This window comes from Eublepharis macularius, chromosome 11 (assembly GCF_028583425.1).
Source record: "Eublepharis macularius isolate TG4126 chromosome 11, MPM_Emac_v1.0, whole genome shotgun sequence".
Taxonomy (NCBI): domain Eukaryota; kingdom Metazoa; phylum Chordata; class Lepidosauria; order Squamata; family Eublepharidae; genus Eublepharis; species Eublepharis macularius.
Window position 1 is genome coordinate 70713086 of NC_072800.1, and position 26004 is coordinate 70739089.

A 26004-nucleotide genomic window follows, 5' to 3' on the forward strand; every position below is an offset into this window, starting at 1 on the left:
AGAAAATGGGGCAAGGCACAGATAGGCGGTATTTTTCTTTAGAACAGGCAGGCAGTCCAGATTTGCAGAAAAATCCCAAAACAAACAATAAAAAATATAACTTTTGGTAGAAGCCACTGCAATCTTGCAATGCTATGTCATGGGCAGGTAAGGGAAAGAGGAGCAGGAGCTGTTGCCAACCTCCCCACCCCCCACCCCTGCCTGAGGTGCCTCAGGCAAGTAAACAGAAGGGGCCATCATCACATAAGGCATTGCAGGTGAACTTGCAGGTAAGCGGGGGGGGGGAGAAAGCGCAGGAGCTCCCAGCGCCCCCCACTGCAGAACAGGCACTACAAGCAGCCAAGCAACCATGTAGGGGAAGGATGAGATTCCACCCCGTGAGTCTCATGGGTCCCTGTGATGGATAGGCAACGGTCCTACCCCTTTGTGTAAGTCACAGATCCCCTCTATGCCCGTTTGGTGTGTGTGAAGAGCGGCTGACAGCCAAGAAGTCCATCTGTGGACTTAGCCACTACATATCAGCATGGGGCAGCTGGAGAGCTGTAAGTGCCTATCGACAATTTCAGCACACATTATATACTTTTACAGACAAAGAATGTAGACAAACAATTGATGTAGGAGTAGTGATAAATCAGTTGGTTTACTTTATCTCTTGAGTTCAGATCACAAACTCACAGTTTATTGTTGCTGTTTATCAGACTTAATGATCCTTTTTGTACTCAGAAACTCTATGTCCTGTTTTCCTAAGACTCAGTTATCAGACAGACACCTTTGCTGTCTTCATACAGAGTATATGACAATTAATAAAATGCATCTTCACTAAAGCCGGCTACATCAACTGGGTGAAGTGAGAAAGAAAAACACGGTCAGCTCAGTTCAGATAGGGAGACAGGAGGGATCCTGTCTCACAGTTTGGTGAGTGTAAGCGGGCTGAAACAATGAATGTCTAGAAACAGGGATTGTGCTTACAAACGGGTAGGCTGAAAACCCTTTCTTGGGAGACTGGATGTCTCAGAGTCTGTCTTTTATGAGCAAGCAAGCTAGCACTGTGAATGCTTTAGGAACAGTCTATAGCTGTCTCAGGGCCCAGCTTCTGTAAGAAACTGTCTAAATATCTGTGATTTTGGAAAGAAGCTCACATTTATACCGTGAAAATCCTGAGGCTAGTTAATATTCACGTTAAAAATAACTGATAAAAAAAATTAATAACTATTCGGGATACCCAAGTGTTGATAATTGTTGAGCCCTACAAAAGCTGTGTGTTACTTATGAAGAGTTTTAAGCCTCTTTGCTGAACATCCTTATTTCTCTTAAATCTGGTAGTGACTAAAAAAAATTTCAATCTCATTCCCCTGTATAATAACTGCATTTAGAAGGCCACTTGAGATCAGTCTATTGGTACTGAGGTAGAGACCCTTCTGATTGAACCACACAGCATACCTTGATTTAAACTGCATATAAAACCCTAACCTTTATAGCCCCCCACTGCCTATCTGATCAAGAAAATATTTAAGGCAACAGCTTGATTTGATACAACATTCAAAATTTTGCATGCTAACACAGTGAAAACTCACACATTTTCAGATCCCAGCACTGGGGCAATCAACAGTACAGAATTACTCCAGTCTAAGCCCAATGAAACCACGAACTACAGGATCAGAGATAGTCCTGTCAATAATTGTTTCCCCCATTGTCCTACTACTCAAAATAAACAAAATCAGAGCCACAGGCCCCAAATCAGGGGAAATTAGTCATCCTTCAATCCCTTTGCAATCAATGGGAAAAGTCAGGCATACCTGCCTTACAACACACTTGATTTAAACAGCTTAGGCGTTGCTAGCTGTGGCTGGGTTGGTGCTGTTTTATAAAGGGCACTCCTATACAAATGTAAAACTAATTAAATTCCATGGGACTTACTCCTAGAAAGCATGATTAGGATTTCAGATAAATTCAGGTAAGGTGCCCTTACAGTATATTTACACTCACTTATTCCCAGTTTCAGTGTATTGTGAGTTAGCTGAAGGCAAATTTATAATTATATATTGGCATAAAATAGTACCTGTGAGTTTTTCCGTGGAGAGTCTCCATCCACTAAAATTAGATAATTTTCTTTTTCTTTCACAGTAGCCTTGATCCAAGTTTGACTTATTGATGTAGTGATGCACATGCCTAAAACTACTTGCCGCAATTACAGAGTCTAGGAAGTAGCATCCAGATTGATAGAGCAACATTAACCAAATAAACAACCACGGAGTGAGAGAACACTTGGACATAATGAGTCCTAGAACTTTTCGTAACCAAGACTCGAGTCTGTATGAAACCAAAAGTAAGAGACAATGAGATCAGGATTCTAGCTCTGTAGCTAGAACCAAGAAAATCATCCTTTAATGCTTTCACTTTCCACGCTAGTATCCTTTCCCTGTTGGTTTCACCCATCTATAAGTTTTGAATGCTAATAACCAGCTACAAAATTCTCTTTAAAACGCCCTCGGAGACTATTTCATGGAAATTGGATAGGCCAACAACGAATGTTGGCCTATCTTTTAAATGGCTTTAAAAATATTAGTTTTAAAAATTATATAAAGGAACAGTCCATCAGGGGCTTTGTTCAAGCTCTGTTCAAATTACTAGTTTTACCTTCTGATTTAAAAACTAAGTACAAGTGATGAGGATATGGTCACAGGGAACCACATTACTCCAGTTTTGACCCATCTGCCCTGGCTCCCAATTTGTTTCTGGGCACAATTCAAAGCGAAGTGTTGACGGTTGAAAACGGAGAATCATCAATCCAAAATCCCCTGTATGGTTTGTGACCAACATACCTGAAGGAACCTACTACATAACTATGGTCATCTTCAGTTGCCACACCTTGCAAGATTAGGCAAGTATCATTCATTTCAGTTCCGACACTGCCTGTCATATGACTTCAAGCCACACCCTTGCAGCTCATTGGGTCTCAGGTCTGGAAACGGCTACAGGTCTAAGTGGCTGTTTTTTCTAATGTGCAAATCTTGCATTGCACACATAATGGTCTACATTGGGCCCAGTTTAAAGGTGATTTTTTTTCTTTTTCTTTTTTTTTTAGTTTAAAGATGATTCTGGTAGGCAAAAAAACTTACTAGCACAACTTTCACACATGCAACATCATGTTTAAACTGGGCTTCTGAATGTGCAACAATTTAACACCTGCCCTATAGTTCTCTGGTGTGATGTTACACATATAGTGCCTTGGAATTCAGACTGAACTAGCTGCTATTTGTGTTTCTAAAATTATTTGGATAAATGCTGCCTGCTCATTGGGCCTCCCTTGTGAGAGAAATGCATTCTGTACATGTTAAGCGCATGTTCTAAGGCTGGGCAGTGATACTCAAAACCAATTAACACATTTTTTAAAAAAAAAAGTCTACAAAGATAAATACAGCCTGGGAATTTAGATACCCAACCAATTAAAAACGTCATTAATTAAAATACTTAGGCAATTAAAAACAGGCTTCAGGAAGACTTTACCAGGCAGCTTTTCAGAGACATGTCTGTTGTGCATGCTAAGTTCCGGCCTTACATGACAGCATGTTATGAATGGCAATAACAAAAATGGAACCTTCAAGATCAATCCATCTATTAAAGCCCACTTCATCAGATCTCCATCACTTTTTGCATCTGATGAAGCCAGCTCTAAATCACAGAAGCTGATGCCTGAAGAATTCTTTTGCTCTTTGATCCAGCTTGCCAATTTGTGTGCATGGTTCTTCTCAGGCCTTTATCCAGCCAGGAAGAGACTCCAGCATGAGTGCTGAACGAGCCTTTACCTGTGGAGTTTTCCCGTTATGCAGTAGAAGGATCCTTTCCAATAACAATGCCACACATTTTTATATGGAATTTAGTTAACAGATTTTTTTTTTAAATCAAGAATCTTTTACCAAAGCACATTGGGTTTTTTGTTTATCAAAGTGCCAATATTCATAAAAAAGGTTGGACTGATCTTCATCAGTTCCCCCCTCCCCAGGGTTGCTATTCCCTGGGTGAAGGTGAGGGACCTCCCTCCCCCAGCCACCAATACTCGACTGCCAATACCCAACACCATTCAGCTGGCCAACAGAGGGGAAATGGTGGGAAAATGGGGGAGGGCTGGTCAGGGGTGGAGGACTTACCAGATCACAGGGAGCTCGTGGCCAATGACATTCTGGTGATGTAATGACATCACATCCCAGAAGTGATGTCAGTCATTTGCCTGGGATGCTCTGCTATTTGGCCAAAATTCTATGGTTAAACACATTTGCCCAAATATCAGACCCTCCTAGAATCTCACCAGCAACTTGCTGACATCACTTCAGGGTGCACAAGGAATGATGACAGCACATCACTAGAATGATTTTGGCGGTGAACCCCTTCCCCAATGCTCCACTATTTGCCAGGGGTATCTGGCAACCGTACAGTTTCCCTCTGCAGATTTCCTCTGGGCTGTTCTAAGGAACTTACTTCCAAATAACCATGCCAAGGGCTGCTCATACAACAAAGTAGCAAACCTGAAGTTTTACAACTACACCTTGAGCTTTCTAGCAACAGAAACCGAATCCTTCTCTGCCCTCTGACAAAAGGCAGGAGTCTGTATGGTTTCAAGCATGCCAGGCAGAAACTCACAGGTAACGCCCTCCAGGGGAGATTTCTCCACCTGTGCCCATGGTGGTTTGCAGTCGACGAGCAAGATTCAAATCCAGTAACCTTTTAATGAGCAACTAGATTTCCAGAGTACAAGTTCTCAAGAGCGTTAACTCCGGAAAGCGATGAAATTGCGCAATACTGTGAATGAGACTGAACTACTGCACGGGGGTAATTTCAGGCGGGTAGCCGTGCTAGTCTGTAGCCGAAGAGCAAGATGCGGGTCCAGCAGCACCTTAAAGACCACCTAGATTCCCAAGGTATGAGCCTTCAAGAGTCAACTCTCGAAGGCTCATACCTTGGGGATCTAGTGGCTCTGTGAGATGCCACCCGGATCTTCCTCTGCACCTGTGGCGTTTCTGCCTGCCCTGCAGCCGGCAAGAGCCTTTCCATAAAGCAGCAACTTCTTCGAGAACCCTGACGTCCTCTTTCACCTGACAGACGCCGGGAGAAGGAGTCTCATCGATCGCCTTCCTGGCCGGCTCTGACTATCTGCGGCGAGCGGCCACCTCTTCGCCCCTCCCTTCCGCCGGGCGCTTCCTTGGCCTACTGACAAGAAGCGGAGGCGAAGGCGGCGCTGGCAGCCGCGCTCCGTCTTTCCACTCATAGCCCGGAGCCTCGATTTCCATGTCCGGGTCGTCGCCTCTCCTCCTGGAGGCGAGGCGGGACTAGCCGCGGCTCAGCGCAGCGACGAAGTCGGGCCTGGAGCGGCGGGAACGAGGCGGCCACCGCCATGGCCTTGTGGTGGTCCCGCTGCTGCTGTTCCCGGGCGGCGCGGCTTGGTGGCCCATGGCACGGCCTGGGCGCCCGCGACAAACACCCGCCGGCCGCGAGACTCGCGGCGACAAGCGCGCCGCGTGAGGCGGGCCCAGGGCGAATGGAGGTCAGGCGGGAATGAATGGCGGGACGGGCGAGGTAGCTCTCGGGGCTTGCTGAGGGGAGGGTTGGGGGGTAAAATAACGAACATTTGGGGGCAGGCCTGGAAATAGGAGGTGTGTGTGTGTGTGAGACGATGTTTGTGATTTTAATTCGTGAGGGGATCCGAGCTGGGACGGGAAAGGGCAACCCAAATATCTCTCTGCTTTTTTTAAAAAAAATCTATTAAAGATTTTCTAGCCAAGCTTGACTATTCCCAGCTGGAGCACCTTGCAAAAGAAGCGATGCGTGCAAACGAATAAAGTAGAGTATTAAAAGTGCGGCTGAGTTAAGTCACACCCGGCAGCCCCGGACATATAGCTGCAGTCTAAATTTTAAAGCAAGAAGGGAAACCCGCTCCATTTTATTTCCACTCTTCACTTCCGACAAAGACATGGCAGTTTTTGATCTTTCAAGAGCAAGATTTGGGTCCAGCAGCACCTTAAAGATCAACTAGATTTCCAGGGTATGAGCTTTCCAGAGTCAAGATTTCCATCGTATCTGACAAAGGGAGCTTTGACTCTGGAAAGCACCCTGAGCCATGTAGTTGGTCTTTAAGGTGTTACTGGACCTGGATCTTGCTCTTTTATTACAGACCAATACAGGTACCCATCTGAAACTATCCCTTCTTTCATGTTAGTCTCCTAACAGCTGGGTAAGTTAGACTAACAGCTTGTGTCCCAAGGTCACTTACATTGTCTACACATAATTAGCGGTTTCCTCCAGAGTTACTATGGTTGAGTGCTTCGTTGTATATTACAGAAATCTGGTTTTCATTTCTTGTTACATACTTTGGGTCTGTATATTAGGAAGAACAGCGGGGTTATAGATTTCCTTTAAATACATTAGTTTAAATTAAACCCACAGAAACCTTCCTAACTCCGTCATTATGTTTATGAGTTGTTAAAGTCAGTCCAGCTCCTGATCTATTGATTTGCCTACCATGACTCCCAGTGGCTAGTTCCCATGAAACTTCCAGGTGCAAGTGATGAAGCAAACGGTGGAAAGCAGGAAGTGAAATACTAGGAAAGCCATTTGGGTGTAGTGGTTAAGAGCGTGGGACTCTAATCTGGAGAACTGGGTTTGATTTCTTACTCCTCCCTTTGAAGCCAGCTGGGTGACCTTTGGGTCAGTCACAGCTTCTAGGAGCTCTCTCAGCCCCACCCACCTCACAGGGTGATTGCTGTGGGGATAATCGTAACATACTTTGTAAACTGCGCTGAGTGGGCATTAAGTTGTCCTTAAATTTGGTATACGTTGTTATAGGGAAAAAAAGTAAACAGAACAAAAGGCAGAAATTTACGTTGGAGAGCACACCATAGTGCTGTTTGGGGTTTTTTGCCACCGGTGTGTCAGCACAGTGTGAGATTTTTCAAGGCTCTATGATCTGGGCAGCCCCCTGTATTGGGTGCCTGTTCCATAGTATTGTGTGGGGCATGTCTGCTGCATAAAGTTGCTTGTAGACAACACTTGTTGCAGAGTAGTGTTCAAGTACCTTACCACAGTTTCTTGGATGTGCTCCCATGATGAGGATCAAGATTTGGGTCCAGTAGTACCTTAGAGACCAGTAGTACTTTTCAAGAGTCAGGGCTCCCTTTCTTGGAGCTATTAATCCAATAACCTGTGGACTAGCTTTCCAAGGAAAGACATGCCAAGTAGTGGTCTGGTAAATGTCTCTGTGACAGAAGAAATGCTGCCCTTGCAAAATGAGTTGTGTGTCAATCCAAGGCCAGGTTCCTCAGGAGATTCTTCCAAAAGCATGGTTCTAGGGCTCTTTGGCTTTCTTTTTTAAATACAGCTGTACTCCTCTGGATACACACAAACTTGCTGTCCATGTGCTCATATTTGCCTGAAGAAAGGTTCTTGTGCAACCTCAGATCTTGGATAACATACTTCCGCTTAGTCAAATAAAGGAAAACGCCCTCACAAGCTCAGTATGGTTTGAGCTGAACAGGAACGGAATTGCAAAAGTTTCCTTGCTGCTTGCTTGCACCTAACATAGTGTAAATTCTTGAGCAACAGAGTAATTTAAAGGAATAAAATAGTGATTATATCAAGCTTGTAAATACATAATTGCTGGTGGTGTTAGTTACTGCCAGGCAGGGAGGAAAGCTTCATTAAATTTGAAAAGATAATCATCTCCCCCCCCCCTGCTGTTCCATTGGTTACTGTGCCACAGCATAGATATCTAGCCTTAATTCTGAAGCTGAATTTTGTAGACTTATAATTCAGAAAAGTAGGGCCATAGTTCAGTGCTATGACATGTGCTTTGCAAGCAGCAGGCTACAGATTCAACTCCTGCCATCTTAGTTCAAACGATTCTGGATGGAGACCATACAGCTCCCAAGGGGGCAGCCTACAAATCTGGAGGGGCACTGAATTTGTTTAGCCAGTTGGGAAACATTTGCTTTTTAACAGTCCCTTCTCCCCACTGCAATGGCTTCTGTTCTGACAGCCAGCAGAGGGGAGTTGTTTTACACTGGTGCCGAAAAAAGTACAGTAAGGGCCAAGTGAACTTCAAGGGGAGGGTATTCCTTATATAAGGTATTGCCATTGAAAAAGTCCTGTCTCAGGTTGCCACTTGCCTCCCCTCTGCATCTGGGGGCACAGAGAGCAGGGCTTGTGGATGATATTTTAACTGGTCAGCTGTACAGCATAGGAGGAGAAGGAGATGGGCTTTATACGTCTGCATATAACTAGTCACTCTTTCTCTCTTTTTTAAAAAAACATGCAGATATCCTATTTTCCTGGGGAAAGTTTGCGCCTATCCTTTCCAAAACTCAACAGTGTATTTTGGCGGTAAGTTGTAGACTTCTTTATTACACCATAAAATTCAGTGATTTTTAGTTAGCCTTGCTCAGTATTTTTAAAAGTCTGCCTGTTGTGGACACAAATTTGAGGTTGTGGGACACTCCCTCTCCTTTTGGTGTCTTATGGGAATTCTGATAGTCAAAAGTTTATCTTCTGCTTACATATTGTCATATATTGGATAGAACTCATTTGGAGAGTCTCCTATGCAAGTCTTATAGAAATGTAGTAATGCACAAGAACAGTATGTTCAAGTTCAGGTTTAATAGGCCATATCCTATTTAGGAATTAAAAATCACAGTAAAACAAAATTTGCCATGTCCACAACGCAGCTTTTGCAGAGGCTACCCAGAAGTAATCTTAATCTTGAAGTGTCAGGGATGGCGAAGTACTTCAGTAGCCATTTCCTACGAAATCTCTGACTGTTGCATACTTTGGACAGTAGGAAAAAAAAGGGACAATGAATCGACCACTGCCAAAGGGCAGTCACAAAAGCGCTGATCTGGGGGTGTCTTAAGGAAATGGCCCCTCATCTGGGCTGCTGGCAATGCATTGCAATTAGGCGTGTGCTCTTCAGGTTTCTGATTTGGGTTTTTAACCTGAATTGGGCCCGATTTGGAATGATTCAGGATTTCTGAATTGGCCCCAGAACTGCTGAGCAGATTCGGAAATAATGAAGCAAAGCTTTCCAAAGTACTTCGGAAAGCTTCAGGTAGAGCAGCAGCAGCTGCAGCACTTTTCTTGCTGTTTGCAAACAGCAGGAAAAGTGCTGCGGCTGCTGCCACTCTACCCGAAGCTTTCCGAAGCAGCTTGGGATTCAGGTTTTTCCTAATCTTTTTCCCGTTTTGGTAAACCTGAAGTGGGAAAACTGAATCTTTTGGTGGTGCACACCCCTAATTGCAATATTCGATCATGTATGACTGCCTCAAATTTGGAACTGCCAGCATATTAATATAGTGAGGCGGATCAAACTGCATAGAGGACTTAATTCCAAGATGGAGAGGGGAACATTTCTGTGCAGTGTCTTTTGGGAGGGAGTCCTGTTTAATCAGCTTCTTTATAAGTAATGCTTGTCTTCATTCATAGGGATGTGCGCTTCGGGTTTCCAGTTCGGGTAAAATACCTGAATCGGACCCAATCTGTAAAGATTCTGAAATCCTGAATCAAAGCTTTCCGAAGCTGAGTTTAAAGGGCCCCGCCACTGCTTGCAAGCAGCGGCGGGGCCCTTTAAACATCAACCCACCCCCAGCCCAGGCATCCCAGCCTCCCCACCCCCACTTACCTTGCAGTTGGCGGCAGCGGTGGTTCCGGTCCTCCCCACCGCCCTGCGGGGCCGCGGAGCAGCAGCAGAGAAGGAGAAAGCCCTTCCTACCCCTCAGTTGGTGGCCATTTGAGGGGCAGAAAGGGACGGAGCAGGTGGCTCCAGCCCTCCCTGCCGTCCTGCGGGGCCACGGAGTGGCGGCGGAGGCAGAGAAAGCCCTTCCTGCCCCTCAAATGGCCACCGTGGTGGCCACTTGAGGGGCAGGAAGGGCCAGAAGAGGCGGCTCTGGCCCTCCCTGCTGACCTGCAGAGCGAAGGTGGAGCCGGCTTCCGGCCGCCGCAGCTGACTTGCTGCTGCCATGCCACCACCGTGGCCCGCCACCACAGCACGGCAGCAGCCTGCCGCCCAGCTAATCACTCTCCCTGACAGTCAGGTAAGTGGGTGGGGGGTGGAGGGGTTGCTCCCTCTCACTTAGGTATGCTCCAAATATTTACGGAGCATACCAAAGCGAGTAAAAATACTATAACTGGAATTACAGTATTTCCGAATTTTTTTCCTGCTTCGGGTAAACCCGAAATGGGAAACTTGAATCTTTTCGGGCTGCACATCCCTATTCTTTCAGTTAGATTTATTGATTTCCATGAACCTAGTTGGTTTATTTCCATATCCACGGACAAGAACAGTATTATAATCAATGATTATATATATGTAGTAGTGTATATTTCATTATATTGAGGCTATTAAAGCAAAGGAGGAAGTATCCTCTGAGTACCAAACGGCACGTTATAAAAGATACAAAGTTGCTGTTGCTCTATATTTCTTTTTTATAATATTTGATGCAAACATGTAAGCTAATGCCGTCCGACTTTGCCTTTCCCTACTTCCACCTCATATTATTGGGGGTGGGGGGACAGAAGGTACAGTGTAGTAACATCTTGTAAAACGTTACAAGAAAGCAACACCGTGGTGGCTCCATGCCCCTTAGAATGTCTAGTTTGGCCCTGAAGTGCTTTTGCATTGGAAGTACTGTTAAAAGCAAGAGAATGAGGTGCCAGGAGGTGCCACAACAGACCCTTGTGATATGCAGAGACCAGTGCCTGCGTTTCCCACTGTGTGCCCTGTAGTGTCACGTGAACCCGTTACAGAAAGTTATAGTATCCAGTCCAAGAAAGAGTAATGAGTTGATATTTGAAAAGCTGTTTTCCCATTTTTAATGTAACGTATAAGTTTGTCATCTGAATAAAGATTTTGATTATGATGAAGATCTAAAAGTATAAGAAATTATGACATTTCTTCTTTGAGTTATTTAGAAATAGGAAAATGCAAATACATTTTTGAAGATAAGAATATTTCAGAATTTTGTATGCTTTATGTCTATTTTGCAGTGAATTTCAATGTCTAAATTCTTTCACATAGTATTGTCGCTAGATTTCATCATACAACAGCACGAACACACAGTTGTGGCAGAATGGTTAGTGATGAAAAATATAAGGATCCTTTTAAACTTGGAAGGAAGGACTTGAAAAATCTCTATGAAGATATGAAAAAGGTGAGGTGGTTCTAATGAATGAATGACTGACTTGAAAGAGTCTAATATTTAATCATCCTGTAAGCTTACTGTGCAGGCTGTGTTAAGTGCTTTTTTGTTTGTTTACAGGAATTATGGGTATCAACTACAGAACTTAAGGAAATGTGTGAATATTACTTGGACGGAAAAGGGAAGGCCTTTCGACCTGTGATTGTGGTGCTAATGGCTAGAGCGTGCAATTTTCATCATAACAAGTCTGAGTAAGTCCCAAACCTTGATTATTTTGAAGATCTTAAAAAGCACACACAAAAATTACTTGCTGTGTTCTATAAATTGAAGCCGAGAGCTTGAAGATGAGTCTTCAGAGCTAGATGTCTATTGGTGATGGTAGGTTCCGGTTAAATGTTGGTCAAAAAGCTTTCATTATGTAGGATCCAGAGGAGTTAGCCATGTTAGTCTGTAGTAGCAAAATCAAAAAGAGTCCAGTAGGTTAGTCTTAAAGGTGCTACTGGACTCTTTTTGATTTATGTAGGAGACTGCCTTGTTTCTGGCAGCACGTTAGCACCATTGAAGCTGTGAGGACCTTGGGAATGTGACTGTCAGAAAGGGTTAGCTGTTCCCAATAGCTGCTCTTTGTGAGTAGATATATCTGTACACAAATGTAAGCACTTAGCAGCTGTGCAGTTTTCTGGGTATCGATCAGCTGATGCATCTTCATACCATTCCACTCCCAAAGATGAGGATTTCGAAAGTGCTCCACATCAGGAAAAAAGAGCCAGTAGGTATTTCTGCACTGCATCCAACTTTGGTTAGTAGAACTGATAGGAATGACTAATTGCTGTTAACCCTCAGGCAAGCAAAAACATATGCTCCAACTTGCAGATTTTAAAATTGTGCTGGACAGGTGAACTGTGGGTTACGATTTAGATGAAAGTGGGTTTTGTCACATCCCTTGCTGGAGATGGGGGGGCAGGGGGATTGTGTGCGCCATGCAAAATAGAATTTGTGAGATTCGTGAGGTCCATTTGAGCTATAAATCCTATTGGCTTAGTAAAATCAGGCTGACCTTAAAAACAGATCAGTCAAGAGCCAAGGTGTGAAAAGCCTGTTACTCCTGTAGAATATAAACTTGCTTTTTTATTGATAAAAAGGCAGATAAAACTTTGCCTTTATAATGTATTAGCATTATTTCATGGCTATAAACTTCTCATTCTCTGAAGGTAGTCTTGATCGGTTGGAAATGGTCATTCTTAAATTTCCTTGTTTTGGCAACAGCAAAGGAAACTAATTCAAGTCTTCTTTCTTGTTTTGCCGTTTCAAAGCAGACTTGCACTTGATAATTTGCTTGCATACCTGAGGCAAATGGCAGTTACCTAACAGTGAGCAGCCTAACAGTGTTTTTTAAAAAGTGACCATTATGTGCTTATGCAAGTTCTCTTATGTCTTTTCTCACTGCATAACTTAAAAGGACTGTTGCCGTTTCTCTGTACCCAACAGAGGGAAGGCTTTATATTTAAGTTGCCTTATCTTCTGGGCCTTTATTCTGGGCCTGTTTTGCACAGTTAATGAGAAAATTGCACAGAACTATTACTGATACTGGCTTGAACAAGAGTTATTTTCATTCAACCTGTGCATGATGTTCATGAGAATTGTGGAATGGAAAAGGGGGCGGGGAGGAACAGCAGATAGGCACGACTCAAGGTGGGTAAAGAGCAACCCATAAAGAGGGTAAGGCCGGAGGGAAAGTCTGCTGGGATTGGAAGAAGGTATTGAGGAAGGTGGCAGAATTAGGCTGCTGCCCCATCTAGAAAAATAAGCCAGTGGGCTGAATAAATATGCCTGTGATTCGTAGCTGTGTGAACATTTTGCTGTGTGGTTCTCTGGGATCAATTAAGTTGCCGTCTCTCGTAGCTCTATTACTTTGCTTGCCAAGGAGACTGTAGGTTTTTGCTAATGAGCTTTCCTAGTGGAATGCTGAACAGTTTGTTAGACAACCTGGCCCAGCAGTTTGTTCCCAATAGTGGTCAGCCAGCGTCCACTAGGGAAGTTTGTTGTGAAGGAGGATGGAGATAGCCATCTGTTGTTTGTTTCTGTCCTCTGGTAGCAAGAGGCATGCTGCACAGTGCTTCAGTGCTTAGCTCTCAATGGGTCATATTTCTCAATGAATTAGTAGATGATGGCTCCAGTTAATCTTTTTAAAAGCTGTTTGTTCTAATGACATTCCCAGCATCCCACAAGAGAAGATTCCATTGGTTGTTCTCTACCAGGTGGTCTTCAGTTTATTGGCTAAACCTAAGTAAGAGAGAGTAATTTTTCTCTTGTGTGCTTCTGTGTGTGTACACACCGCCCCCACTGCATTATGTATTCATAGACATCTGCCTACTCTGGGAGGTGACCCAAACCAGAAGTAATGCTGATTTTTTCCCCATTGCCCTTGGTGCTTGTAACAGCAAACTGCTCCATATTCCTGGCGAGAAATGGAAGGGCTGAGTTTGGAAGGAAGAGTGGAGCATAGAGCCACTCAACCCTAAAACGTGTGTTGCTATCATTGCCAGTAACTGTTACAGGTTTTGTATCCTTCTTGGGCTGACCAAGGTAGTATCTTGGGTATGTATGCTTTGCTTAGCTTCTCCCCTTCTTTCTCATTTTAGGGAAGTGAAGGCAAGCCAGCGCTCCGTAGCTGTCATTGCAGAGATGATCCATACAGCGACTCTAGTTCATGATGATGTCATTGATGATGCAAACTCACGAAGAGGAAAACTGACTGTTAATCAAGTCTGGGGGGAAAGAAAGGTGAGTGTGCCTAATTGTACAAATTCTCTTGTAACTTTGGGAGCGGGATATAGATCAGTATGGATGATAAAGCGAGCTAAAATGTAGAAGGCAGGTTTTTATCTTTTACTTTAAAGACCTGTAAAATTACTAACCAGTTAAGACATACATTGGCATTCTGCACATACAGGACTGCAGCCATACAGTTGGACTGTATTTAGCTAAAATAGGAGCACAGTCCAGCCAAAGAAAGTCCTTCTAAATCCTGTTGAAGGTCCATTACTTAGGTGCGGTGCTCATGGTTTGCATGAGAAAACCCTGTTCTCTCCCTTGTATCTCCAGTTTAAGGTGTTTCCCTAATAGTGATCTAGAAATAAATGGTTTGACATTGTGTAAGGCTGTTGCCTCATGCATCACAATGAAGCACTTGAAAATCAGGCTGATTATGATTGAAGGTGCTTGTACTGAAGTCTCTCCCATGGACATTGCAATGGGACATCAAAGTGCTTGATTTTGGCTGGATTGTAGCCACACAATACACATTCTACCATTCTTTGGAACAAACAAGGCAGGTATCTTATAGTAATATTTTGAAGCATTATTCAAAGTATTTCTTTGACATGACAGGCATGAAGGTAATGTGTGCATGTCAAATCTTTAGTCCTAAACCCCTATGCTTCTAGCTATGAGTTTCTGGAGGAGAAATTATGATTATGGGCTGGATCCTGTCATGTAAGGAGGCACAGTTTCCCCCAGTTCGCTCCTCCTACCTCAACAGCTTTGCAGCTCTGCCCTTCTGCTGCTGGGGGCTCAGCATCCTCCTGAAGTACCATCTCGGAGGGAGGGAGGGAGGGAGGAGGCAGGGAAGTAGAATTTAGATGGGATCCAATCCTGCGTTTGCCAGTTTTCACCACCCGATATACCTGGCCCTGGACTCTTCAATGTCTTCGCGTTGGAATTATTATTATTGATTTGATTTGATTTGATTTATACCCCGCCCTCCCCACAAATGGGCTTAGGGCAGCTAACAACATTAATAAAACAGTGAATTAATCACAAAACCATAAAATCAATAATAATCTTTAAAAAGTCATTAAAAGAGACCAGGTGCAGGCTATTTAAATAAATATTTGGGAGTCCATATATGGGCTTAGTAGATGGCCGAGGGCAGCCCCAGAAAAAGTGGTGATCTTAGATGGAAGAAGGGGGACACCTGCTGTCACTCAGCCGAAGGCCCGGAGGAACATCTCCGTTTTACAGGCCCTGCGGAACTCTAACAGGTCCCACAGGGCCCGGATCTCCAGCAGGAGAGTGTTCTACCAGGCCAGGACCAGGGCAAAAAAAGCCCTGGCCCTGGTTGAGCCGGGGACCACCAGGAGTTGATTGTATGCAGAATGCAATGCCCTGCAGGGGACATAATGGAAGAGGCGGTCCCGCAGGTATGCAGGTCCTAGTCCATGAAGGGCTTTAAACACCAAGGTTAACACTTTGAACCGGATCCAGAACTCCACTGGGAGCCAGGGCAGCTGGCACACCACAGGATGAATGTGCGCTTGGATTGGTGTTCTGTTAAGGATGCGTGTCGCTGCATTCTGGACCAGCTGTAACTTCAAGGTCAGGCCCGAGGGCAGCCCAGCGTAGAGTGAGTTGCAGTAGTCTAACCTGGAGGTGACTGTTGGATGGTTACTGTGGCCAGGTCCTGGGGCGAAAGATAGGGCACCAGTTGCCTGGCCTGTCGAAGATGAAAAAAGGCAGACCTGGCAACGGTTGCGACCTGGGCCTCCATTGAAAGTGTGGCATCCAAGGTCACACCCAGGCTCCTCACTGTCGGTGAAGGTTTCAATTGTGCCCCGTCGAGGATTGGGAGCTGGGTCCCCAGCTTGATTGCCCCATGACCCAGACCCAGAACCTCCGTCTTCAGGTGATTCAATTTTAGGCGACTCTGATGTAACCATACTGTCACAGCCTCAAGACCCTTGACCAAAGAATTCCGAGCGAGATCAGACTGGCCGTCCATCAGCAGATAGAGCTGGGTGTCATCTGCATACTGGTGACAACCCAGCCCAAAGCTGCAAGCTAACTGGGTGAGGGGGCGCATATAGATGTTAAATAGCATTGAGGAAAGACTCGCCCCAAGGGACGCCACATACTAAAGAATGGTGAGCGTACATCTGTTCCCCAAGTGCCACCCTCTGTCCCTGATTGCCAAGGAAGGAGTTCGCCACATCGGCAAGGCGGTGGGTCAGAAGATTATGATCGACCGTGTCGAACACTGCTGTAAGATCTAAAAGTACCAGCAGTGCCACCCCACCCTGATCCAGGTGACGCTGCAGATTGGGCCTATAGTACAGTCCTTAGAGTTACAACCTTCTGAGTCGAGTGAAGCCAGTGGGTTTGAAGAGAGGTGCTTAGGGATGGCATTGCTAGTTACCTGATGTGTGGAATCCAGCTCACAGAAAAGTGATCTCTGCATCCATCCTTTATGAGAGCTAGAATTGGGCAGATGCTCTGGTGTGATATTGAATGTGAGAGTGTCAAGCATATAGCTGAGGTCAGACCAGCAGTCACCTGGAAGCCAACCAGCCTCCTGGCAGAGGGGCCGTATGAATATCTGACCCCCCCTATATGAGTTATAGTTGATCATCTGGCCCCAGATGAGTTATAGCCTGATTGGAAAGGCCTGTTCCCCCCTCTGTGTTTTACTGGTAGGAGCTACACTGCTCCTGTGGGTGGTGTTAATGGGATTTTTGCTGTTTTTATCGATGTTTTAAATGTAACATGTTTTTACTGTTGTAACCTGCCCTGAGCCTGCTTGCGGGGAGGGCAGGATAGAAATCCAATTAATAATAATAATAATAATTTTTAAAAGCCTGGGGGCAAAGCAAGGATGAAGGTGAGCCTGAAAGGTATGATTCTTTCTGGCACCAGACAACATGTAGGCTCTGCTCATGTAGAGCTATGTGTGAAAAGATTTTAATCTCTTTGTGCTTTCTATAATAATGCGTTTTTCATGTTTTTGTGGAAGAGCATTTATTCTTGCATAAGAATTACTGCATTTTAAAATATTAAACACTCTGCCCAGTGAACATAATCGAAACTTTTATCTTTGCTCTCTTAAAGAAATAAAACTGCAGTAGGTAGGTTGCTTTTCGGTGTGTTTCTAAAAGTCTTTTGCAGCTCTCTCATGAATACAAGTAAGGTCAAGATTGCATTTCCTTAGTACTTTCCTGAAAAATGGAATCTTTTTATTAGGCTTGGAGGTTTAGCTGGTTCAGTTAATTACTAGATAATTTCCAGTAACTAGAAATCATCAGATCACTGTTCTAGGGAGAAGCTGGTAACCAGTCTGTCTAGGAAAACACTCTCACCTTTTCTCTACAATTCTTGGAGTACTATCTCCCCTTTCATTATCTTGTTAAAGATAAGGAGCCTTAACTGGAACAAGAAAGTAATAAAATAAACCCCTCTTTTTTTGAGAATGCAGGTGCCTTAAAACAAATGCACAGACATTCCTAACCTCCTTTAAATTACAGTTTGTTATAGTATCACTCACCCACCTGGCCAACCTTGGGTCTTGAAAAAGCAGGTTAGTTAGATGGCCTGAGAATTTGTTTTGATAGAAGGGGAGAGAGCCTGAACAAACCAGTTTGTCTTATTTTGGGATGGTTTTAATTAAAGGCATTACATAGTTTTAGTTTTGGGATTTTGCTGTGGACTAACCTGCAACTGCAGATACTTACGGTGCACCAGTAGGTGTCCATAAAAAGACATTCTTTCTGTTTGCCTAGATCTGGTACAGAAAACCCATCCAAAGAAGCAGATACAGATATGTATCCTGCCTCATTTAGTTCAGTGGATTCACCGGTTGCTTTTCCCCTATCCAGGGTCACTAGTTGCATGCAGCTATAGTTGGATCAGGGACATTATGTGTTAACAGAATAAACTCTTCTTGGCTGAGCAGAAGGGCACTGCCTCGGTTCTGCCCTTGAACATACATAACAGAAATGAACAATGAATAAATCTTTTACAAGGAGCCTCTAAAAGCTGCGCTTGGCCTTCCAGCATGTGGCAATTAAGCTGGCTAACTTTTAAGCTACTGGCAAATGAGCTCAAGTAATGCAGAAGGAGGAGGACTATACATATGTAGAGAGAGAACACATTTAATTAAGGCTCTAAACTGAATGTTGTTGTTTTTTCTCCTCCCAGTATTAATGAGGGGGCGTTATCAATCAGATGTAACATATAATGCAGCAAAATACAGAAATGCTCAAAAGTGAATCCTTCTTTTCCAGGCAGTTCTAGCAGGTGATTTCATCCTTTCTGCAGCATCTCTAGCTTTAGCACGTATTGGAAACACAACCATTGTTTCTGTGCTGACGCAGGTGGTTGAAGATCTGGTGCGTGGTAAGGCTTTTTAACAACGTTTCTATATTGAATTTATGCATTTGTTTAGGCAACTAGGTAACTGACACTATTGATATTTACATATTTTATAGGTGAATTTCTTCAGCTAGGTTCCAAAGAAAACGAAACTGAGAGATTTGCTCACTACCTCGAAAAAACATTTAAGAAGACTGCAAGTCTTATAGCAAACAGCTGTAAAGCAGTATGTACGTTCCGTCTCTCCTGTTGTTAATATACCATGATTCAGGGGAGGGAAAACTGAAGTTGCTAGATTGTACTCTTTTCCAGTTCTTCTGTATATGAAAAAAAGGGAACATACTTCATTATTTGCTTCCTCTTCTTGAGATACGGCCCTGAAAATCTGCAAGCCCCTCCAATTTGTTGTTCCACTCCGAAAGGGTAAAGCTAGCTTTGATTCTGCCCTCCCTTATTGGTATCTCAGTGTTGCCGTGTAAACTGATGATGGTGGGGAGATATCCAACAAGCCTGATAAATCTGTGTATTCGTTGGTCATCTTAAGGAAGGGTTAGCTGATAGTGCCAAAAAGGAATGACATTTCTTGTTTGCATTCTGTGTGTTGCTTAACTTTGCTTAAGTGTCAAAGATTAAATCCCATCTCACCTGCTTTGGAAGAATCCCAGAATATTACTAGAATCCTAGCAACTGTAAAGCTGCATTTTTAAAAGCCTAGTTTGGCTCTGCAGCTTCCATTATCAAATGACTGGATTCTATGTGACTTGAAGATACGCTCGCTTGTGTGTTCCTGCTTATATTTACAGTGGACTTTTTACTCAAGATACATTGGAGTTCTAAGCCCAATCTGTTTGAATGGGGTGAAGGGATGTCTTCCTTAAAATGGAGGAATGGAGAACAAAGTAAGCTGCGTTGGGGTTCCCATTGGGGAGAAAGCTGGGGTATAATTAAAAGATCATACTTCCACACAACCTATTTTGCAGCAAATTCTAGGTACAAAATGATAGTCTTGAATATTGTCCCAAAGATCATGATGGGCTTTTCTTTTAAAATGAATGCAGTATAGTGTATATCTTGTATTATGTTAGGGTTCACTCACATACAACTTGTTTATAAAGGGTTGCTTTTTAAAAGCTGGGTAGTGATTGTGAACTGGTCTTTTTGAACACAGATATGAGTAAAGATAATAATGGGGGGGGGGGTGGGGGGTTCCAGCATCTGTGAAATGTGGTCACAAGACCAGTTTACCCCTCAAGGAACCTGGAAGGAGCCATTCTGTGACATCATCTTAAGTGCAGGAAAATGTCTGTACGTTGGCTGTGGTCACATGAAACAATCCCAAGTTCAGCACTGTGATTCTCACTCTGTTTGCATCATGTATTGTAAAAACTGGTGCCCTGTATGATGAATTGACAGCCTTTGTACGCAAAAGAGAATCAACATCATTTCACTAAATACAATATTACAATTGTTGAGACCCAAGTTGTAATTTTATTTTTGACACCTCTAGTCTGCTTCTCCCTCATGTGCTCAACAGAAGGGGACAGGGCAGGGAGGACACTGCAGTAATCAAATGGAGAATAAAGTAACTAACAAATGCATTTTATTCATTGGAAAATGAGGAGATTCTAGATGCTTGGCGGCTCTTCCAGAATAGAAACAAGGGAGGAAGCATCTGTTAGTACAGTAGGTTAGCACTGCGTCAGTCTCTTGCCAGGTTCCTATCTTCTGTTTATCATACATGTCACAAACAGACCATAGGCATTAATTTTGTCACGTTGCTGTTTGCCAACCAGTATGTACCTGTAATGCTGCATCTTGTCCCCAACCTATCTTTAAAAAAGTGATGTGCAGCCATGATAAATATTTAATACATCCAATCTATATTCAGAGTTTAAATATATATTTAATGCTGCAGTTCTTTTGGGCATTGCATTTTTTTAACAGAGCTGATTTTGTCTGTACCTGGGTATAAATGTGTAAGGACTTAAAGATGGTTAGGAGTAAGTCCCCTCTCCCATCATGTGCTTATTGCAAGTGTGCTGCATGAAGGAACAGTAGGTGCTAACAAGGGACTTTGTGTTTCTCTTTTAGGTTTCCATTCTGGCCTGCCCTGATCCAAAAGTTCATGAGATTGCATACCAATATGGAAAAAATGTTGGCATAGCATTTCAGGTAGTGCCAATGACTATCAAGTAGTGAAATATGCTAAAGCAAACTCGTTTCTTCAGTATGATGGATCCTAGAGAATTTGGGAATTGCTGTAAATTCATCCTGATTCTAGTTAGTTATATATTATGTGCTATTATAATAAAAGATTTTTTTTCTTTTCAGTTAATAGATGACGTGTTGGATTTTACAGCATGCTCCAGTCAGCTAGGGAAGCCAACGTCAGCAGACCTTAAGCTTGGAATAGCCACTGGTCCTGTCTTATTTGCTTGTCAGCAGGTAGGAATAGCAAAGATGCTCTCTTTCTCCACCACCTTAAAAAAAGGTTCATGGTACTATGCTGAAATTTAAAGAGTGGTCTTTGCCTGACTTAAGCAATTTCTGCAGACATGTTCTCTAGAAATGTTCTGCTTCTGTAATTCCATTATTTTTGCACTGTTTTGTAACACAAGTTTGATACTTTTTTTGGCACGGTTTCTAATTTTTCTGATTTTTGTCCTATTATTGCATTGTTTGTTGGATGTGTCATGGTATTTGATTATGTTGTCTTACATTGTGTAATCTGCCTTGTGTGCAAAAAAGCAGGCTGTAAGTAAAGCAGAGGTGGGAGGGGTGACTTGCATATACCCAGATACTTGAAGAAAAAGAATCTCTTTCCTAAGGAGTAGCATTTCAGGGGGCATTTTTGTTTGTGGGGGCAAGGGTGGCAAGGAAGTCACACTGCTTAGTGGAAATCCTTCCATCAAACACACACTGATTGTGTTCCAAGCCGCTGTTTTTGCTGGAACAAAGGCTGAAAGCTAGGAACAGCAGTGGATAATTTCTTACTGTCTTTTGTATACTACTATGCTCTTGAGTTTCTTGGAGAGAAACATTATTTTGTCTCCTTCACTTAGTTTCCGGAAATCAATGCCATGATAATGAGGCGATTTAGTTTGCCTGGAGATGTTGAACGTGCACACGAATTTGTGTTCCAGGTAAGACTAATATAAAATAAACACTAATTCCCACTTTTTATATAGTTCTGCCAAATAATGACATCCAGCGTAATACTTGGTTAAAATGACTCCATCTGATTTTAGAATTTTTATCCCTCCACTAATCTCCAGAAGAGCAGTCCTACACATTTTTGTCAACTATGAATTTTGAATTTGAGTGTTAATGAAGAGTGAATGTGTGTGTGCGTGCGTTTTCTAGTGAACTGAAAGTTGAACTTTTTGTAACTTCAGCATGCCCATTTACAAGCACATGCACTTCCTTTAAGAGAACACTGAACCTCTTTTGAGTTAAACATTCAAGCTCTGTTATGCAGAAAGCTCCTACAAATTTCTGCTAACAGAGGGTAACTTGCACTAGTAACCCACTCCTGGCCCATGCTCTTCTGGCGGGGTCTCTCATGGGCTCCAAGAGTAGCAAGGCAGGGCAATGAAGCCTCGCTCCAGTGGCAGAGATGCTTTCCATCAATAGAGATTCTCTACTTTGCCCACTGTTGGTGGGAATGCAAGCATGTTACAGACTTCTTGGAAAAAATATTACACCAAATAGCCCTTATCACAGCATACACTATTCCCCTAAAACCAGAATTAATTTTTTTAGACATCTGGAAAGACCGGTCAATACCACAAATCAGGAAAAATTTAATAACTTCTTTTTTAGTAGCAGCAAAATCTACAATAGCCTCGTATTGGAAATCCCAAAGTTTACCAAACCTTGACACCTGGTATAACAAAATTTGGGACCAATTTATGATGGAAAAAATAACAGAAAAAATATGCTCTCAAACAAATCCAATGAGAACAACAGAATTTTACACTAAATGGGAACCCTTTTTGGAATTTCCCTCTAGAAATGAATTTTTAGTCACAAAACTTCCTCAACAAGCAGTTTATAATTTGGAAATGTCAGGCTTATGGTAACTCATTAAGAAGCCAAACAACATAATGCAAGTTGTAGTTTATCAAAACGCCAATGTATGGAGTTTTATCAAAGCTTTAAATGTTACAAGTTGTAATTGTAGATTCTTTATTGTTACTTGCTATTTGTTATATGTTTTTATTGTTATATTTAAATAACGGAAAATTAATTTTTTTTTAAAAAAAAATAGAGATTCTCTGCAGGATCCAACCGTCATTCATGGAAATGTGTTTACTCAGTATTTTAAATATACAAGTTCAGCCATCTAAGATTTACTTTTCAGTGTTCCATTTTTAGATGTGGACATGAAACATCAGATGTGTAAAAACAGCAGTGTAGTTACATAAAGCTCAATCTTATTAAAACATTAGCATAGTGTATATTCATTCACATATCATGTAGTTCTTAGAATGGTTCAGAAACATGAAACTGCAGTTGTACACTGAATGAGCACTAAGTCTGTGCATCTTCAAATCCATTTTAAAGCCCCTCTGTACCTTTTTCTTTTAGAGTGAAGGTGTACAGCAGACTACCTACCTCGCGCAGCGCTATTGCCACAAGGCCATACAAGAGATCAGCAAACTTCGACCATCCCCAGAAAGAGATGCCCTCATACAGCTGGCAGAAATTGTACTTTCCCGAGACAAATGACACACCTCCTTCCACTCATTCTGGCAGCTATTTACCAGACTGTGCCTAAAACTACACTTCAAAACATCTTAGCTTGCTTCCAATGCAGTTATGAATTTTTTGAATTACCTTCACTTTTTTCCTAAAATACGAAGAAACGAGTTTTATTGAAGGAAGCCATGTGAAACTAGTACAAATGCCTCTTGACTATTTTTAGTTGTGCTGGAATTCATGTCTTGTGCATTGTTTACATTGTTCAGTATCAACACCCAAGGCCATAATGAGAATAAATACAATCAATGTGCTGAAAAATCACTTTTACAAATTTCTGGTGTCTTGACTTCTTGATGTGGCTATAACAAAATCGTTTGAGAATGATCTTGATTGCCTATTAATGTCAGAGTACCCAAAATATTATAGGAGAATGGTTTATTATAAAAGACTGTACATAAATTTTGTAATTAAACAGGTTATATACAAATTAAGAGAAGCTGTTCCAATTTATAAATGAAATACATATAGGTTTTTCTAGTTGCTAATGATTTCAGAAATTACAAATGAACAAATAGGAAAAGGCAAGAAAGCATTTAATAAAATTATGTTCATTTAAGGTAAGAAGGCAAGGGAATGTTTCAGTATTTAATGTCACACTAGAAAACAAGTGATAACTGTAACCAATCTATTACAATTCCAATGCACCTGATTTTTCACCATGTAAGTGTTTAATACCCAGAAGGCCAGTGCTTAAGTTCCAAAATAAATCTTCACTACATACAGCAATCCCTTACTAAATTGTTCTGCCTTTTGATAATCTACGTAATACAAATTTTACACAAGCTGAGACCAGACATGTCACCTGACCTTGTGCTCAATGGGAGATGTGTCAAAGTGCATGTGTTGTTTCCTAAGAATAAGAGAAAAATAGGCTTGTGTGTTCCCTTATGTAAGCTTGCAGGAGTGGGGGGGGGCCTTTCCTGTAGGAGGCCTGGACCCAGCATTATCTCTCACACAACTCTGGCCTCCTTTTAGGCTGTCCACAGAGTCTGTATTAGTATGCTTTTGAAATACAGTGCTGTGGACAAATCAGTAGCAAGGCTTTTCAAACAGGCAACTTTATGTTCAGCAGGACACAAGATCTTCATAGTCTTAAGCAGACAAGGCATTTAAGTGACTTGTTAAATAGTCGTTTGTGATTGTTCTCTCACATTCTGCAAGCTGTTGAATGTGTAGCTAATCTTAAAAGGCTTGTATTCCAAAGTATATTACTTCATGACCGAGGTTGCTAATGTTATTTCATGGGTCACCGCCTCTGACGGACAAGCATTTTGTGCTGCAGGTCTCTGTGCATGAAACGCTACGAGAGCAAGGGGCTATTTTCAAGAACTGGAAGGATCCACAACTAACCCTTGGAGTTGTAGTTTTGGTGCTCCCGCTACATAGATGCACACTGCTTAGGAAGCATTTGGGCAGGAGAGAGAGAAAGAGGCATCAGCCTTGCATCTCTTGCTTGTTCAGCTCCAATCGCATCTTACAGTAGAGGAAAGAATCCCTCCTCATGTGCTATAGTGGCCTCCAGATCATGTCTGTCAAAGATGCCAAGTGCAACTGCACTGGCCTAGGACTGCTCCCCTCTACAAAACATGCCCACCCCATAAGGTTGTTTCCACTACTAACTCTACCACTGTGCTCTTCTGCAGTTTAATATGGTGGTGAGTCAAAGGTAGCAATGTTCAGCCAGTTCCTGTAACGATAAATGCAACCAAACAGTTGTGTGGGTCATTAAAGTCATGGTGAACTTGCACGAATTTAGTTTTCCTGGTCATGGGATATCAAGTCAACACTAATATTGCTTTGCCAAGGTAAGTCAACAAAGTAATGGACAAGACCTTTGGTTCACTTATGTATTTATGAATGGAAAAGTCAATGCAAATTTACTCATTAAAAAAACTCAGGTACAAATTACACATACATCATAAGACCACCCATCTTTGATTCACATGGACACCTTAGAGACTCAAATGACTCTCTGGAGTAGACTAAGAACTCCAGGTAAAAGATTACAACAAATTGGAAGCATCTTGGATTTTTGAAAAAGTATAATTCAATACATAATTTTGTATGCATGCTTTTAAACAAATACTATAGGTTGAGGATGAGCAAGAGTCTAAACAAAGGTAAATGACCAGCACTATTAAACTTTTCAACCAGATTTTTAATGTTAGTCTAACATCGTTGTTAGTTTACCATGCTGCACTGGAAAAAAAAAAGAAATGGCACAATTTGAATCATGAGTCATTAAATATTATATACCCTACTTCCCCAGAATATTTAGGCTGGTCATAAAAATCAACAATGCGTAAGTAAATAAGCATAATCAGTAATAAACAGTTGCTTGTTTTACAAACTCTGCAGAGACAAATGCTTACAGATGAACATTCAATCATACCATTTAAACAGTATGGCCTGAAAGGATGGGCACACCTTTTTTTAAAAGAGCATTAAGACAACTTAACCGTTTAGTTACCCTTTGTAAGTAATTATGGCATGATTGAATACAATACCCGACCTGAAGAGAGAACTTTAATCTGCATAGTGCATGATTGATTCAACATAGTTTCCAGGAAACAGGCCAGTCACTCTGTTACAGACTCCTTCATACCACCCATCGTCATTCTTCTTTATAACATAAATGATTGCACCCTCCATGAATGACAGCTCATCATCTTTGTCCTTTGTGTAGTCATATATGGCAACAACTGGGAATTGAAGAAAAACCAAACATTACTCTGCTAGAAGCCAGTCTCATCACACAGCTGTTTTTGAAGGCTGCTTCCTCTACTGTTTGAATTATTCCAGAAATCTTGCAAATTAACCTGCTACTTAAGTTGTGGCTTCTGTGTCTGAGAAGCCATAGCTCAAGGGAAGAGCACATGCTTTGCATGCTGAAGGACTGCAGGTTCAGTTTCAGACAGTT

The 26004-nt window shown here is 42.4% G+C and overlaps 3 protein-coding genes across 11 annotated transcripts in view; 1 reads left to right on the plus strand and 2 right to left on the minus strand.

The window, feature by feature from the left end:
• The window catches only part of LOC129337440 (protein adenylyltransferase SelO-like), a 52472-nt gene extending 47209 nt beyond the window's left edge, over nucleotides 1-5263 (minus strand). For both annotated transcript variants that reach the window (XM_054991095.1, XM_054991094.1), the window contains exons 1-2: nucleotides 5091-5263; nucleotides 2060-2310 (exon numbers count right to left, since the gene is read on the minus strand). In XM_054991095.1, coding sequence (XP_054847070.1) covers nucleotides 2060-2310; nucleotides 5091-5263 — 424 coding nt within the window. The remainder of the gene's footprint in view (nucleotides 1-2059; nucleotides 2311-5090) is intronic.
• Nucleotides 5264-5364: 101 nt separating this feature from the next.
• Nucleotides 5365-23345, plus strand: PDSS1 (decaprenyl diphosphate synthase subunit 1). Its single transcript, XM_054991105.1, has 11 exons — nucleotides 5365-5539; nucleotides 8306-8370; nucleotides 11057-11189; nucleotides 11298-11428; nucleotides 13820-13961; nucleotides 18233-18344; nucleotides 18437-18546; nucleotides 20412-20492; nucleotides 20652-20765; nucleotides 21383-21463; nucleotides 22911-23345. The coding sequence occupies exons 1-11, from the start codon at nucleotides 5390-5392 to the stop codon at nucleotides 23049-23051; spliced, it is 1260 nt and encodes a 419-aa protein (XP_054847080.1). The 5' UTR covers nucleotides 5365-5389; the 3' UTR covers nucleotides 23052-23345.
• A 99-nt stretch (nucleotides 23346-23444) lies between these two features.
• The window catches only part of ABI1 (abl interactor 1), a 127902-nt gene continuing 125342 nt past the window's right edge, over nucleotides 23445-26004 (minus strand). For all 8 annotated transcript variants that reach the window (XM_054991101.1, XM_054991100.1, XM_054991099.1 and 5 more), the window contains one exon: nucleotides 23445-25786. In XM_054991101.1, coding sequence (XP_054847076.1) covers nucleotides 25611-25786 — 176 coding nt within the window. In that variant the 3' untranslated portion in view covers nucleotides 23445-25610. The remainder of the gene's footprint in view (nucleotides 25787-26004) is intronic.